The sequence below is a fragment of the Lonchura striata genome, chromosome 4, assembly GCF_050655825.1.
Source record: "Lonchura striata isolate lonStrDom1 chromosome 4, ASM5065582v1, whole genome shotgun sequence".
NCBI classification, from domain to species: domain Eukaryota; kingdom Metazoa; phylum Chordata; class Aves; order Passeriformes; family Estrildidae; genus Lonchura; species Lonchura striata.
This window is the reverse complement of record NC_140706.1, coordinates 46,192,130-46,207,704: the sequence shown is the minus strand read 5'-3', so window position 1 is coordinate 46,207,704 and position 15,575 is coordinate 46,192,130. Positions and strand designations below refer to the sequence as shown.

The 15,575-nt window shown below is 38.0% G+C and overlaps 1 protein-coding gene across 3 annotated transcripts in view; it reads left to right on the top strand.

The window, feature by feature from the left end:
• Window positions 1-15,575, top strand: part of EGF (epidermal growth factor) — a 56,790-nt gene that overhangs the window by 19,370 nt on the left and 21,845 nt on the right. For all 3 annotated transcript variants that reach the window (XM_085578976.1, XM_077782954.2, XM_021525471.4), the window contains exons 7-14: window positions 2,150-2,275; window positions 3,311-3,433; window positions 5,478-5,600; window positions 6,761-6,886; window positions 7,906-8,042; window positions 9,895-10,043; window positions 11,645-11,749; window positions 13,432-13,655. In XM_085578976.1, coding sequence (XP_085435102.1) covers window positions 2,150-2,275; window positions 3,311-3,433; window positions 5,478-5,600; window positions 6,761-6,886; window positions 7,906-8,042; window positions 9,895-10,043; window positions 11,645-11,749; window positions 13,432-13,655 — 1,113 coding nt within the window. The remainder of the gene's footprint in view (window positions 1-2,149; window positions 2,276-3,310; window positions 3,434-5,477; window positions 5,601-6,760; window positions 6,887-7,905; window positions 8,043-9,894; window positions 10,044-11,644; window positions 11,750-13,431; window positions 13,656-15,575) is intronic.

The window sequence follows — 15,575 nt, the reverse complement described above, 5'->3', positions numbered from 1 at the left end:
AACCCCACAGAAGAACTTTGGTGTGTCACTTTTAATAATGGCTCATAAAATATCTGAAATACCTTAAAATCTCAAATACTGCCTCTGGAATTCTTTGAAGGAATCTTTCCTAACAGATTAATGATATTCAATACTCTTGTAATTTTTTTTTTTTTTGAGAAATTATATTGTGTTTTTTTCCAGTGTAAGATGCAAGCATGAGGCTAATATATAAGTATACGTATTTCCATGTAAAACAGGTGATGGGAGGGGAAAAAAACCCTGTAAAACACAAATAAGTTAGTAAGAGTGCTTTGTCATGGTGTTCTTCCAGAAAATATTATGTTATAAACTTTGTGGTTCATAATTCAATCACCACTAAGCTTTGAAATGTAATTGGTTTTTTAAATATTGGTATGGCTACATAGAGTTCTAATACTTATTCAGTTAAGAATTACTATCTTCTAGAGATTTTCCAGATGGCAAAACTATAACTTCTGTTATTTTTTCATGTAACTCCCAGGTGTCTTAGTTCTTTTTAGACCACTTAGATCAATAATGGTACAGCCATGGGGAGAAAAATCAGTAGCAATGATAAGCATATGATGCAGCATTGAATGTAGTCTTGTTTTTAGACTCTGTTGTTTTGTAGTTGCATGCACTTTCACTTTTGTCATTCTAATGAGATCTGTATTTGAAGATTAGACTCTCCACTACTGTATGTTCCTGATTCAGTTGCAGTGGAAAAAGATTGTCTCCAATTCAAAATTAATTCTACAAAACAAGAAGCTCACCTAAACCCACACAAATTCTAGTCTCTTAAAAGATAACATACTAAATAACATAGATAATATCTACCTTGTCATCCATTCATAATTTTGCATTTAATGGTATGACCTTTGCTAGAGAAGACTTAACCAGTTAACCAAATATGTGCAAGGTGTCTGTGCCTGTAGCCAAGCTGCAGTGTCTGTGTGGGAAATTATCTGTTATTGCTTTTATAGATGTGATCTATCTTTCCACCAAGGGGCTAACGTTTTCTCTATTGTAGCTGGCAGAAGAATAAACTTGGAGCTTAAATATTATGCAGTTATCCACCTCTTGGAGTTTAGATTGTGAATGGGAAACAGCAGAAAAAAGTTGGTCCCATATGCATTTCTTTGCCTGTATGAGCCCGTGATGCCTTATGCACACAGCCCAGGGCAAAGACAGCATTTTGTGTGGCTGCACACCCACATTCAGTAGCATCAGTTCAAACAAAAATAACCATTTTGGAGACAAAAATAAAACAATGAGTACTGCATATCTGTGAAAGCACCAGCCCTGAAATATAGCTGAGCACAGATATGAGGCTCTGCAAATCCTTCCCATGAGAAAGGATACTGGAGTAGCTTTTCCTGTGAAGCAGGAGAAATAGGAAGGCTCCTGGAGACCAAAAAAAAATGTTGGGCATATTTTTTCTTCTTTCTTTGAAGAAAGGTTCTGAGTTTGAAATTTGAGCTCAACATTTATAATGCTTGTATTTATTATAGAGTCACCAGTTCACAGATTCTCTAGAATGTGCTAATACCTTTTGCCCAAATGAAACACATGGTCATTATAACCTCCTGTTATATTTTTTGTTAAATAATATGAGCAGGAATGTGGCAATGATATTCCACTAATAATAACAACAACAACAATCTTTGTATGCTGTGTCTTAAAAACCTCTCTTCTCTGTCTTTTTTGTATGTGTGCTTCCTCTCTGTTGTTCTTATTTCTGAGTGTTTTACAAAGTAATATATAATCATGTGCAGGACTGGGGGTGTAGGAAACTTGAATTTTCCCTTTCATAGTCACTCTAGGTATGGACCCAAACCAAACCATCCCCTAGTTCATGCTCTCTCTAAATCTGCTTGTGCTGGCATAGAGCTCAAAATGATTGCACACACCTACTCCTTGTATTCCAAGTACTTTAACTTTTACAGTGGCTGTTTGGTTTTTTGGTTTTTTTTTTTTTTTCTTGATTTTACCAATGGAAAAAAATGAAGCTATTTTGTATTAATAAGAAATTCCTCAGCTTGGTTGAGCAAGCAGATGTTGAGAAGAAAATACATCTCTTATCATCTTTCTACTGGAAGGTTAATATGATAAGAATTCCATTCTACTTACACTGTAATTGTTCTTTCAGAAAAAGGAATCTGTGATTTGAACAGAGAAAAGTGCAGAAGAAGAATCTGCAGGCCAGACTCAAGGACACATCGGTGTAAATGTTCTAGTGGGTTTATTTTAAGTCGAAATAAACAGTTTTGTGAAGGTAATACATTAATTCGAATCAGCTTTATTCCATCACATGAAAAAATTCTTCTGTTCTTTTACTTATTATCTTGAGTTTGAAAAATTACTATGAGCTTTTAAAAATTTAATTGTGCCATTTCAGTTTTGTGTCTTCCCAAGTCTGAAATAGTTTTAAAAGAGACCTATGAAAGTAAGTGCCATTCTTGTGAGAAATTTTGGTCTTAGTCTGAGTAGATAAAGGAGCTTCAGAAAAGTAGAAATGCTTATGTGTGATAATTGTTTTAAAATAAGGATGACATTGGATGTATCACTGAAGGTGAAACTTGCAATAATCCAGCAACAAGATGTCTTTCTGAAGCATCATTTCAAAAAATTGAAATTCCTAGAAATTCTTTAGAAATTCTAAGTATTTTTATCTGGATTGTTTTATTAAAAATCTAAAATTGCTATTAATAATAGATAACATAATAATTTTTAAAGCATCTCAGATTTTATAAGACGTAATGGCATCAGAATTCCTAGATTGCAGGATTTACAAACTTGCCTGAGCATCAGTATTCCAGTTCTCAGGAAATTCTCAGGTTTGATTCCTGAATATTAGCTTTTACTACGCTTGTGTTTTGAGGCTTTTACTTAAGTTATGTTGAATCCAAATTTTAAAAAAGAATCTTTGTTTTAAGAAGGTGTCAAATGTACATGTTTTGGATGTGTACAGGATTTAAATTGAACTGGAATCTGTATGGAAAGGCATCTATTTCAAAGTCCTCTAAGCACCTATGCTGAACACACAGAGCATAAGTACATTTTGCTAGAAGGTTTATAACACTAATTTGAATGAAGTCTGAAAACTTGTTTTCTTACAGTTCATTAGGAAAAACACATTTTTGTGAAATAAATGCAAAAAAAGTATGTACTTTTTCAGACTGTTACCTTGTTTAATGAATCTTCATGAATCTATTCCCTAACACAAGAAGGTTTTTTGTTTGTTTGTTTGTTTGTTTTGTTGTCTTTTTTTTTTGTTTTGTTTTGTTTTTTGGTTGTTTTTTTTTTCCAGACATTAATGAATGTGGCTTCTGGAATCATGGCTGCACTTTAGGCTGTGTGAACATCCCTGGTTCCTATTACTGCACCTGCCCAAGAGGCTTTGTTCTGCTGCCTGATAGGAAAACGTGTCATGGTAAGGAACTGTAACAGACAAGCACTTGGAGTATCCTATTGGAGAGAGTCCTCATTTCATACTGGAATTGCTGAAAGTTTTGTGGATTGCATTGCTTGCTTCCAATCCCATGTTATGTAAGCAGGATCAGCTTAAAGTGAGTGAACTGATTTCAGGTGTCATGTTTAAGGAAGTGTAAGTTACACGTGAGAAATTGAATATGCTTCTTCAGAGAAGGAACAAATAAACAAGTCATGTCTCCAGAGAGACCCCTTCTCAGATTAGGCCTGGTGACACATTCCAGGTGGACAAGCAGTTATGTATTTTTAAATGTGGTCTGAATTTGGCTCATTCTCTAAGGATTTGCCCAGTGTCTGAAAGAGCAGCTCACAGCATCCTGTATTTTCTTTTCAGATCAGGGCTGACAGCATTGCTAATATGTATGACTTTAGTGGAATTAAATGTGGAATTTTTATGCTCAGTCTACAAATGAATTAAACCTTTCTGGAGTAAGTCTAGAACATAAAATGTGAAAAGCTTCCAAGTTTGTTTTGAGGTCTTGGAATATTGTCAGTCACTTTTGAAGTGAAACTTATGCATAGACATAGGTCCTTCTACTTTGTTTCCATGGAAATAAAACATTGATATAAGGCACAAGCAGGAATGTCAGTGCACACCAATGAGTTTTGTGTGGATCATGGCAGGATAAGGATCTAGGGTATATTAAATATCACTACTGGAGAGTAAATATAGCCATAGAATCTAAGAGACTCTAGCAGTCAGTCTATTTTAGACTCCAAGAGTCCTGGGCAGGGCCAGGAGTTGGACTCGATGATCTCTGTGGGTCCCTTCCAACTCAGGATATTCTGTGATTCTGTAAGAGACACTTCTCTTTATTAAGAGGGAGCCAGGAGCAGGATTCAGTGACCCCAGCGTGGGGGTTCAGGGTGTGTGTGAAAGCTGCAGTAGGCATCCAGCTGCAGCAGAAGAGCTATGGGAGGGCTGCAGCCAGAGGTTACTGGGAGATGGGATATCATTTTGCATCCAAAACAAGATTTAGACACTGTGCAACTCAGTCCTACTTTGGATGAGCAGCTTGAACTGTATGCCTGCATTTTGAGTGGCTCAAATTAGATAGAAAAGAATGTTTTTTTAGCACAGGCTAAGAATGCAGGATGGACAGTGTGACCTCCAGCACAGGGCAGAGGGTCACCAACTATGCAGTTTGAGAGAGAGAGACACAGAAGATGAGAAGCCCAAATGCTGGCCAGAGATTTTGATACTTTGTCCTCCAAGTCCTTTATGAAGCTCTTCATCTAAAGACACAAGCTCTGGTCAGAAAGAATTTTCTGGACCCTATTCTCTGTGCTGAAGTGGTTAGCACAGTCCAGTCCAGAAACTGCACTAAAGAAATACTAAAAAAATATATGTTGGCGCTGAAATATTTCTAGTAGCAAGTAAAGGAAAGATATAGCCAATTTATCAGATAATTTTGCCCTTAAAACTTCTAAAATTGACACTAAGGAACATAGTTTTGTTTCTGGAAGGTTCATCTCTGGTTTTGATTATCTGAGCTCTTTTATACGTGGAGTAGTAGGAAAGTAGTTCTTCCTCATTCTCTTTGTCTTTTATACTTATTCTATCAGTACAGATTCCTTGTAGTTTTTAAAACCTGCTCTATTTTTTATGAAATATAAGAAAGAAAGTTTTCAAAATTACTTCTATTTTGATAACATATCTTCAGAGAGTTTTGGTAAATTTAAGGCTGGTAAGCATAATGGTTCAGGACTCAGCAATTTTGGCTTTCTCCTAGGCTGAAATTAGGAGAAGGTGTGGAAAAAAATTTGGGAAAGTAAAACAGAAATACAGCATAACAAACCACAGAAAGACTGCAGAAGTGTTGTACTCTAAACATCACACTTCTATTTATTTATGTATTTATTTTCCCTATTTTTTCCCTTCTTCTTCTTTTCCTATTTAAGAAGGTGTTAACATCTCTTACTGGGGACTTAGTAAAAAATTTTATCATTATTTAAGATTTCTTTTCCTCCTTAAATTACTGTAGAGATAATTACCTGTACAAGTAATGACAACGAATGTAGTCACGGCTGCCTTCAGACATCTAAAGGCCCTGTTTGCTTTTGCCCAGAAGGATCTGTACTCAACGTGGATGGCAAAACATGCACAGGTAAGTAACATTTTTCTTAGCTGAAATGTCTGCCAGGCTCTGTTTATTCTTGGCACCAAGAGCCAGAAGTGAATGAAGGCATTTTACACTCATTTTGAACAGCTGTAAATGATTGTACAGTAGAATGTAAGGTGATTTGAGTGCTGACATGAGCAGTATTCATCTTCATTTTTTAAGAGATTTTTAGTAGCAGCAATATCTAATATTTGCTGGCCAAGTTCTTTTGATGTCAGCACAGATCAAGGCATGTCTCAGATTTTTGCTGTGGGAGACATCTAAAAATTATGCTTGAGAGGACATATATGTACAAAATTAAGGCTTAGGTGATAATTTTATTGGCATCATGCACCCCAGATTCAGAGTCACTCTAACTAACCCATAAATGGAATTTTTTCAGTCATAATACTTGAAGCTGCTATACTCAATCTGTAATTCCCCACTTCAGCAATTTCAACAATTTTCCAAATTCAGGGGACTGTAGCTTCTCAACTTCATCTTTTCAGTCTTAGGGGTCAAGATATCTCCATTACTAACAGCCTTCTGCTGTGAAAAATCTTCTTTCCCTTCTAATCCCTTTCATACTGTGGACTATACTTTATACATAGATTCAGTCATTATTTCTGTTTTGCTAGCTCGTGTTGGTATTGAGAATATAACAGAAAAAAATACCAAAAGAATGGATTCTTTTTACATGAAATCTTGCTTTTTCTTAGAAAGTATCAATTTGTCATCCTAGCCTAATTAACTTCTGAGGAGACAATGGCATTAATTTGCTGTTTCTTTGCATGAAGTGAAAAGTCTGATAAAATTTATTACTCTGATGTAGATGAGATGAGATTTGCATGGGAGAAGAATTCTCTGAAACACATTAAAGATCCTCTCTCTTTACATATCCCGCCCTTTCACTTTGTGTTACAACACAACATCTTGTGTTGTAAATTTTCCCTGAAAACCTGGAACAAGTTACTACTAATTTGCTTTCACTTCAGTAGTCTTCTGCTTTCAGCAGAAGGCCTTTTGGTAAATCTACCAGTCACTGAGATAATTTGCACTGTAGAAATCCTGAGCAGGGTGAACCATTCTCTTATACCTCTGATTTTGTTGTATTTTATTTTTTTTTTAGAACGGCACAGTAAAATTTTACAAATGCTCTGTTTAAGGTTGCACATCTCCAGATAATGGTGGCTGCAGTCAGATATGCTCTTCTTTAAGCCCATCCTCCTGGGAGTGTGCTTGTTTTCCTGGATATAAGCTTCAGCGAGACAGAAAGCACTGCACTGCTATAGGTTGGTGTCTTGGTATGCTTGCATATTTCTGCCAATAAAAGCAAATTTTTTTGAATTCTTTAAGGTGGGTCAAGTGGGATCCCTTTATACACTGATTTTGGGTTACTCTGTGAAACTTTGGAAGTATTAGTTGTTAGGAAAGACAAGCTATTTTGGAAATAAACCAGAACAAGCACCAGTATATGGTTCTGTCTCCTTCACAGAAAGTTCAGTCTGTGATCCATCTTCATCATTTCACTCCGGGCTCCCATACAGTGGAGCTCTGTCCTGCAGTACACAAGGTTTTGTGCCTTCACATAAATATGGACATAGTTCCTGCCCAGTGTTACAGAACTGGGGCTGAAGTTGCTGTATTTGGTGAATAGGATAGGGAATAATCTGTTTAAAGACTTTCCATACATGGATATTTCTCACCCACTGGCCCCAGGAAGCCGAGGTGTTTGATGCGCATGTTTGGATTTCAGACCCTTCTGTTTCTTCTGAGAAAAGGGCAGAGTCTGGTGATCAGCAAGATATAAGCAATTGCCAAAGAGAGAGGAAGAAAAAGAAGTTTTTGATTTTGATTTGTGCCTGAAATAAGGGGAAAGCTGTGTGTGGTTTTTGTTTTTGTGGTTTTTTTTTTTTTGGTTTTTTTTTTTTTTTTTGACAGTATCTTTCTTGGTTTTACTACAAAAGACTTCTCCATATGCGAAATTCAAGTTATTCTGGCATTTATAGTGATGCTGTGAAATGTAGAGAGATGACTACCTCCAAGCTAAGCCACTCAGTTTGAAATTCAGCAGGACTAGTGACAACTTTTGTCAAAAATGTTGAGGCTGATGCTGTAAACTTATATTCACATTTATCTTTAATTTATTAGGCAAGTGGAGTGTAGGAAAATTGTTGTAATTTCTTTCTGCCTTTGCTTCTCATTTTGTCTTTTACTGTTACTTATTTACAACACTGCTTAGGTAGTAATGCAAGTTAGAGATCACTTTGAAATTAGTGCAACTAACATACTGGCAAATTTTAATTGACAGGTCCTAAGCCATTTTTGTTATTTGCAAATGGCCAAGATATCCGCCAGATCAGTTTTGATGGAGCAGATTACACAAGTTTACTTGACTGGCAGATGGGAGTAGTCTTAGCACTGGACTCTGACCCGGTGGAAAATAAGGTAAGGCATTAAAAATGAGAGGATTCTGGAGTGTTGCAAGGACAAAAGGATTGAGCCTTCATGTGCCTTAACCTTTCCTCTGTCAGTGATCTGGATTACGCATTATGCCGCTCGTTGTTCTGCTGCCTGTCTGGGAATACAACCGGTATAGGCTGCCAAACATTAGTTGAAGAGTTTCAGCCTTAAAGTATTTATTTTTTGTACATTGAGAATGATAGTTCACATAGAATTTGGATGTGTAAATTCACTTCAGACATGATTTCAATTTTAAAGAATTTTTGTGTGAGTTTTCTCTTTTAAGACTGCAGTGTTGTTTTCTGGAAATATATTGTGGCGTTTTTTCACTGTGTAGTGGTACAAGCAAATATCTTCCATTCTATCCAGCTAAATCTGTATGATCTCTACTAAGTGTTGGAGTAATCTTAACAAGGATTACTTCCCATGTCCTGATATTATTGAGCAAAATTGCTGAATGCTCACAGAGTCTATTGCTCTTCCCCAATGTGCTCCTCACATATTAGATAGTGCTTTTGGAAGCAGGAATCTTCTCTGTATAAAGACCTGTTTGTCCGTGTGGCCACATCCTAATGTCCTACTCCTTGCGTGCAGAGTTGGAAAGGAGTTCAGGTGTGCTTTGCTGAACCTTCTGTGGCAGAAAGTTATATTTTCCCATGGAGAGACTTATTTACACTGTAAAAGTGTTGCAAAGAAATACTGGATGGTACAGTGAAAGCTGATGAGGAGCTCAGTTAAGTTGTTGGAAGCATCTCAAGGCCTGGATGGACACAGATAAACAAATGTGAATGTTGCCAGATCTGCATTTACAGGAGGAGCACTTCAGGCACTTCAGGAACATCTCCCAAAATAGGGCTCTGCTGGAGAGGCAGCAGTTGCCCTGTGCTGTGCCAAGTGTGGATCAGCTGTGCCAGTGACTCTGGTGTGCACCTGGTACCCCCTCCTGTGCTGTTAGGTGTCAGTACAGAGGTGGGGGGACATGCAGGGGGCCAGCCAGGCTGCAGGAGCCTGGTCATGTCAGCTGAGTGGCAAGGCAGCACCCCTTTGTGCTCTCAGGGTGTTGAATTAACTGGGCTAAGGCTAGAAGCTCCCTCCTGTTTTGTTTGATCTCATGGCCAGCATCAAAGCAAAGTTATTTGTTTTGCTGTCACAATTTCCAAAGTACTAGTTTTGATATGGTTGTGCCATACCGTGTTTGTATCCTCTGGTATTGGGATGCAAGACAAAGTTTACACATCCTTGGAAAACACAAACCTAGTTTCCCTACCAGCAAAGAACTTTTGACCCCAAACTAAAAAACTGCTTCTGGAAATGTTGGAGCCTTGCAGAATAGACACCTTGTAAAAAATTAAGATATCTGCAGGATAAAAGAGTGGAAAAAATACAAGTAAATTTTATAACTCCTTTTCCCTTTCCCAGCTCCTTGATGTATATAGAGTGCTACTATCTTCTCCACACTTCTCCCTTTTCAACATAAGCAGCCAGTGAAGTGACAACGTGCTTCTTTCTGCCTGTTCCTGCTTTTGCTTCCTCAGCTGTGCTTCATGAAGTAGCTGCTGGCTGAAACAAAACTACAGGATATTCAGAGGGCTGTATGTAGGGCAACCAGGATTTACAGCTAAACACAAGCTGCCTGTAGAAGTCATCCTGGTTGAAGGATAAGTGCCTTTTTATTTGATCAGGGATCATGGGTTACCTGTGCAGCCTTTTGTGAATAAGCAGTTTAGGGAATTTTCCAGATGAAAAAGGTGTTTTAGAAATGGAGTTACAGGACGGAGGAGGTAGAGTAGAAAGTAAGATGAGAACTAATGGCACCTTGTCTGTTATTTATTCACAGATTTACTTTGCCCACACTGCCTTGAAATGGATAGAACGGGCGAATCTGGATGGTTCAGATCGTGAAAAGGTTGTTCATGGAGCTATAGATACACCCGAAGGCCTTGCTGTGGACTGGATTAACCGTAAATTGTACTGGACAGACAGAGGGTACATGCTCCACAGTGCATCTATGTTGAAGCATGCCATAAAATATTTGGAATAAACGACTGGTGATGCAGAAATAGCTGAGATATCATTCTAATTCAGTAGTGCTTCACACTCTGATTGGGTAGTTTTAGTCTCAAATATATATGTTGGAAAGTTTTTTAAAGCTAAAATGCTGGAAGTTCACTTGTAGTCTGCTACTGTATTTTTATCTTTGTCTTTCCAAGAAGCAAGGGTTTGGACTCAGTTGCAAGGAATCTAGATATGTGCACATATGCATATGAATATATTTTCTTACACTGCTTATTACATACTTATGCTGCATGTGACTGTGTGTGTATGGGTATATCTTTGTGTGCATATCTATATCTATATACACACATACACATATATACATATAAAAATAATATTACTGCATTGATTACATTGTGGGCAGAAGTCAGTGCTGCTGGCAGCTGGAGTCATGTTATTGGAGAGTCTTTGTCAATTATCTCTGATAAAAGAGGAATGACTGCTGCCAGACTATGTGACCACTTTTCAGCTGATACCTAAGCTTATATGCAGAGGGAAACAAAACTGACCTTTGATGAAAAGGCAGTTTCAGATCACAACAGATAGTGAAGACTCCTTGAAGAGTGGTCATGAGCTTTCAATATGATACATAATTCATTAGTCAATAGAAAGTAATTTTGAGTGTTTAGACCACTCTCCTTCTCCATTTTAAATATTCTTCTAGTCCACTTCCTTGCTTTTGTGTACAATATTGTCACATGATTGAGTTGCTGTACAATTATGCCAGTGTTTCTTGTGAAATGGGAGATTGTGGTGCTTTTCTCCATAAGCCAGGAGTTCAGGGGGAATATGAGAATTAGAACCTGCAACTTCCTTCTCACCCAATTTACCCAATTGTATTTCACACTTGTAGGAATATATTTCTCCTATCTCTGTGGGGTCTCTTTTTGAAGGTTCAAAAAGGCATGGAAGGCTGTAGGCTTGCTTGCAAGTAGAGGCTGATATTTGTTTGGCAAGATGAATATTGCAGCAATAAAGTCAGTTTTCTGGAAAAAATGTGAATTGAAAGATTGACAATGTAGATTCTATACTTGACTTGGCCACAGATTTTATGAGTGATCTTAAGAACCTTAGCCACATTTTTTCCTACAAAATAGATGTAATATGTAAAATGACCACTGATTTCTGGATGAAAAATGCTATGTAAAAGCACTGTTTAAAAAAATTCTTTACACATTTGGTCATGGTATTCAGTTAGGAGAAAGTTTTCCTCCTGACTACTTTTAAAGCTAGCATTTATCTATTAGTGATCATACTTGCAATTCATTATTCACCCAGAGAAGGAGAACCTCATGTCTTCTGCAGACCAGCAGGTATTTTGTCATCGTGCCCTGGCCCAGATAATGAAGCTGTAACATTAATTACTTGTTGATAAAACAACTAGACATCCCACATCAGCAAGATTATTTCCTGTCACTGTGAAATTATTTATTACAGTTAAACTAAAGCAGTGCAAAATCTTAGTACATTCAGCCCAAGAAAGTAATTAAAAAGATGGCAGGGAAGACCTAACAGTGCTCTGTGTGTTGCAGGAAGGTGTGCATTGAAAGGAGCAATCTGAATGGAATGCAAAGAAAAATGATCATCTGGGAGGATCTCTCCCAGCCCCGAGGGATTGCCATCCACCCATTTGCTAAGTAAGGAGTGATAAACACAATAAATCATGTCATTCTTGTGGATGATTTTTAAAAATGGGTGTGCAAGCTTTGCCCTTTTGGCAGTCAAAATATGCATTACTCTCATGCTGGGTAAGTCATTGCCTTGCAGAGCTGTGTGAACTGTAATGTTTTATTGAAGGGTTTCTTTCATGGGCTGGGACATGTTCATTTCTCATATAGATTTTAGAAGAAAATAATTGGAGCATTAATGATACTGTATGCAGTTTAAGTCAAAGATAAGCATGAGAAACTGAGGTCACTGACAGCTGTAGGTGCCACACTACAAACCTTTATGGTTCCATATCTAGTAGTGTGAAGAAGGTAATTACTTTTAACCAGCAATGCTTACAAAACTGCCTTTTTTATTTTTGGTCCAGTTTGGTTTCGGTTTCAGAGGAAACTAAACCTAATGTACTGTTCTGGAGATTTTTTTGTTTTAAATGCACCTTGTATCTTCTTAACTAGTGTTGAAATTATCCCATGTGTTTAAACTCTTGATGAAATTCTGGCTGTTTCAATCAATGGTAAAGTCCCATGGATTTTTAATCAATATGCTTGTAGTTTTGATGCTCATATCCTGCTATAACTAAGTACTGATGAATCTGAAAGAAGCAGGTTTGGGGAGGGTGTTTTGCTAGCTTGCCTCTGCCCATAGAAGACCTGAAAGAATCTTTCAGTAGAGTGTGAATGTTATAGAGACATTTTGTAGGAAAACTTTGAAGAAAGGTAGGTTCTGCCAGATTCTTTACTAGAATTATTGGTAGGCAAAACATTCAAGGGGAAAGAGAGGAGGAAACACCATTATAAAACCTAACTTTTTAGAAAGTTAATGGTGAAAGGATGAACAGACATTATGACAATGTCCATAGTTGTAAATATTAAAAAGGGATATGAAACACAATTACAGTTCTTGAAAATACTGATCCTTGCATTAGTTAGAGCAAAACTGCTTGTGTAACTAAAGCTAAGTGAATCCCTGGGTTATTTCAGTAAACCTGACAGTGGCAACTGGTGCCTGGGAAGATGAGTCCAAACTTCAGACATTATTTGCAACTATAGATATCTCCATTTAGAGTTGCCTTCTAGCACTTTCCATTGAAAACAGCTAAACACTCAGTGAGTAACACACAGGACTCTAGAGGGAGACCCTGAGAATCATGATGTTATTAAAGGAAGAAGGATTCTGAACCTGATATTGGTGTATTTTTTTTAAACAACCTGCCTAGTCTTGTTTGTTTTCCATGGGTAATGAGCAATTTTAGTTTTATTTGTTTATTGTTGTATCCCTCTTTAGACAAGGGTCTGGCTAATGCATCATTTTCTGTTGTCTGGGTTTGCTAAAACACCGTCAGCTGTCACATGGAAACTCAAAAAGCAGATATGAAGAGCTGTGGCAGTTAACTTAGTCAGGAGTTGTTTTCCAAAGGTTTCATGCCAGTGAACAAGTGAGGATTCTGCATAAGTCCCAGTGCAATCACCTGGAGTCTTATGGCAAGCGTGAAAAGATCAGCAGCCAATATGTTTGCTTGAAGCGTGCACTTTTTCTCCTGTGAGTCAGGGCTGTATTGCTGTGATCTGACCTTCCTGCTTTGAAAGAACTCCATGCAGAGGAGGACAAACATTTACTTACTGACTTCCTGTATTCGTGTTGTTTTCTGAAGGAGATTATTCTGGACTGACATGGGGGTCAATCCGCGGATTGACAGCTCTTCGTTAGAAGGCTTCGATCGCCGGGTGGTAGCCAGCTCTGGCCTGGTGTGGCCCAGTGGAATAGCTCTCGACTACTTGGCTGACAAGTTGTACTGGTGTGATGCTAAACAGGCCGTGGTGGAGAGCGCAAACCTGGATGGTTCTGGTCGTCAGATTCTTGCACAGAATGATGTAGGTGAGGCTTTGGGGTTGATAATTACCTACTGCTGTTTGTCCATGTGTGTGCATCTGCATATGTGCATGAAAACTACCGGCCAGATGCTGTGCTATATATCCCATGCTATGTTGAGGTTAATGACAACACTTAAGTTCTTCATTCTGTTACCCAGCTGACTTTTATTCATTTTAGCAAAAGCATGTCTTTCTAACACACTCTGCTTTTATTAACGAGTCATTTTGCATTGCACAGAGAACTTCTCTGCCTTCACAGAAAAATGCAAAGAATCAAAAAATTAAAAATGTCGTTCACTTTTCCCATGCATGGCTGCTTAGTTTAATTCAGATTTTGCTGTGTTGATTGCATCAGTGAGTTATATTGACATAAGAAGAAAGGGAATTAATCTAGGTTGTTAAGGTCCTTGAACAGCAAACCTGTATCGGCAATGTTGAGCACCAGAAGGATTCTAAACACACAATAGATACCAAATGAAAAATGATGGTAGTTTTTATGGCTAAGATTTCTACTGCTGTGTTGTTCTGGAGCAAGAGAACAGAGATGTTAGCAACACGGAACTGATGTTATACCACATCCAAAGTAATCGATGTGTTTAAGAATCTTGTACATGGCAAATTAGTTTCTGGAGAGGACAATTCCTTTTAATCATGGAATCTCTCTGGGGATTGTAGGTGTGCATACAAGACATGGGCAGAGTGAGGACTCATAGCTCAATATCATGACTGCTGTGGGTAACTTTATGGTTACTCTGTTGAGCAGCCTCTGTTCTAGTCTGCGCTCTGGGAAGGCTTGTGTTCATCACTTAAGCCAGATACCCTCCCAGTCCTTTGGAGGTGAGTGAAATGAGGTCCTGGAGGAATCAGTGTTCTTCAGTTTATAAGACATCAAAAGGCTCAAGGAGAGACACTTTCCAGCCTTCTTCTCTCTTCCCTTTGCTCCTGTGGCAATTGCCTCCGCCAGGCAGATCTGCAAAGGAGGACCTTGAAATCTGATCAAAGTTTTGTTTTGTTTCTCCACAAAGAGTAAGACAGTGTCTTTCAGGGAGAAAACAGAAAGGAGAGCTAGGAGCACTATAGAAACACAGGTTATGAGAAAGGAGCAGTGATAGAGCTGTTTGGAGGTGAGAGAAAAGGACATGAACATCTGTATGCAAGGAAGTGAAAGAGATGAAGACCTGTAGGGGGATGAATCTAGAGAAGCATGTCCTGATCATTTGCTAATGTTGTTAGTGAAGACTGGAATTCAGTTTTTGTTGTTGAACAGCTGTACACTGGAGGACGGAAGGTGGCACCTCTTCATAGGTGCTCTGTTACTACATGAATTTTTATTACAGCAGCTCCCTCTAGTGCCCCGTACTGAGAGCTCATTCAGTAGAGCTGCGTGACAAACAGGTGAATTATTTCCTCTCTTCCACCTAATCCTATTTTCAGCTGTAAGTAACACAGCTCATAATAAGCTGCCCAAGACAACGAAGAGCACAACTATCCCTTTTGTTTATGCAGTGGGTCGCATTTGTACTGTTCCTGCTGCCTCCACAGACTGACACTACGCTTCTGATTTTAATCCTTAATGTATTTGCAAAATAAGAGGTTAATACATTGCTAGTCAAAGCAGAGTGCTGTTTATGAATAGTGCAAACCACAGATCCTAAAACTGTGAGGAAATGTTTGGGTGGGGACAGTATCTAGATTTTGGTCTAGTTGTTCAAATTTAATGGGAAGAAAAGGTAAGAATCAAGATCAGTGATTAAGCATGGGTCAGTGGAGGTAGTTAGCTGCCAATAATACACACTAAAGAACACTTACACAGTGTCTTAGATTTTTTTTTGTTCAGGACTGTTTTTTTTCAGTTTGTAAGATGAATTTAAGATATATCAATACATACTCCTTTCCCAAGATTCTGATTGTTATCTGTACTGAT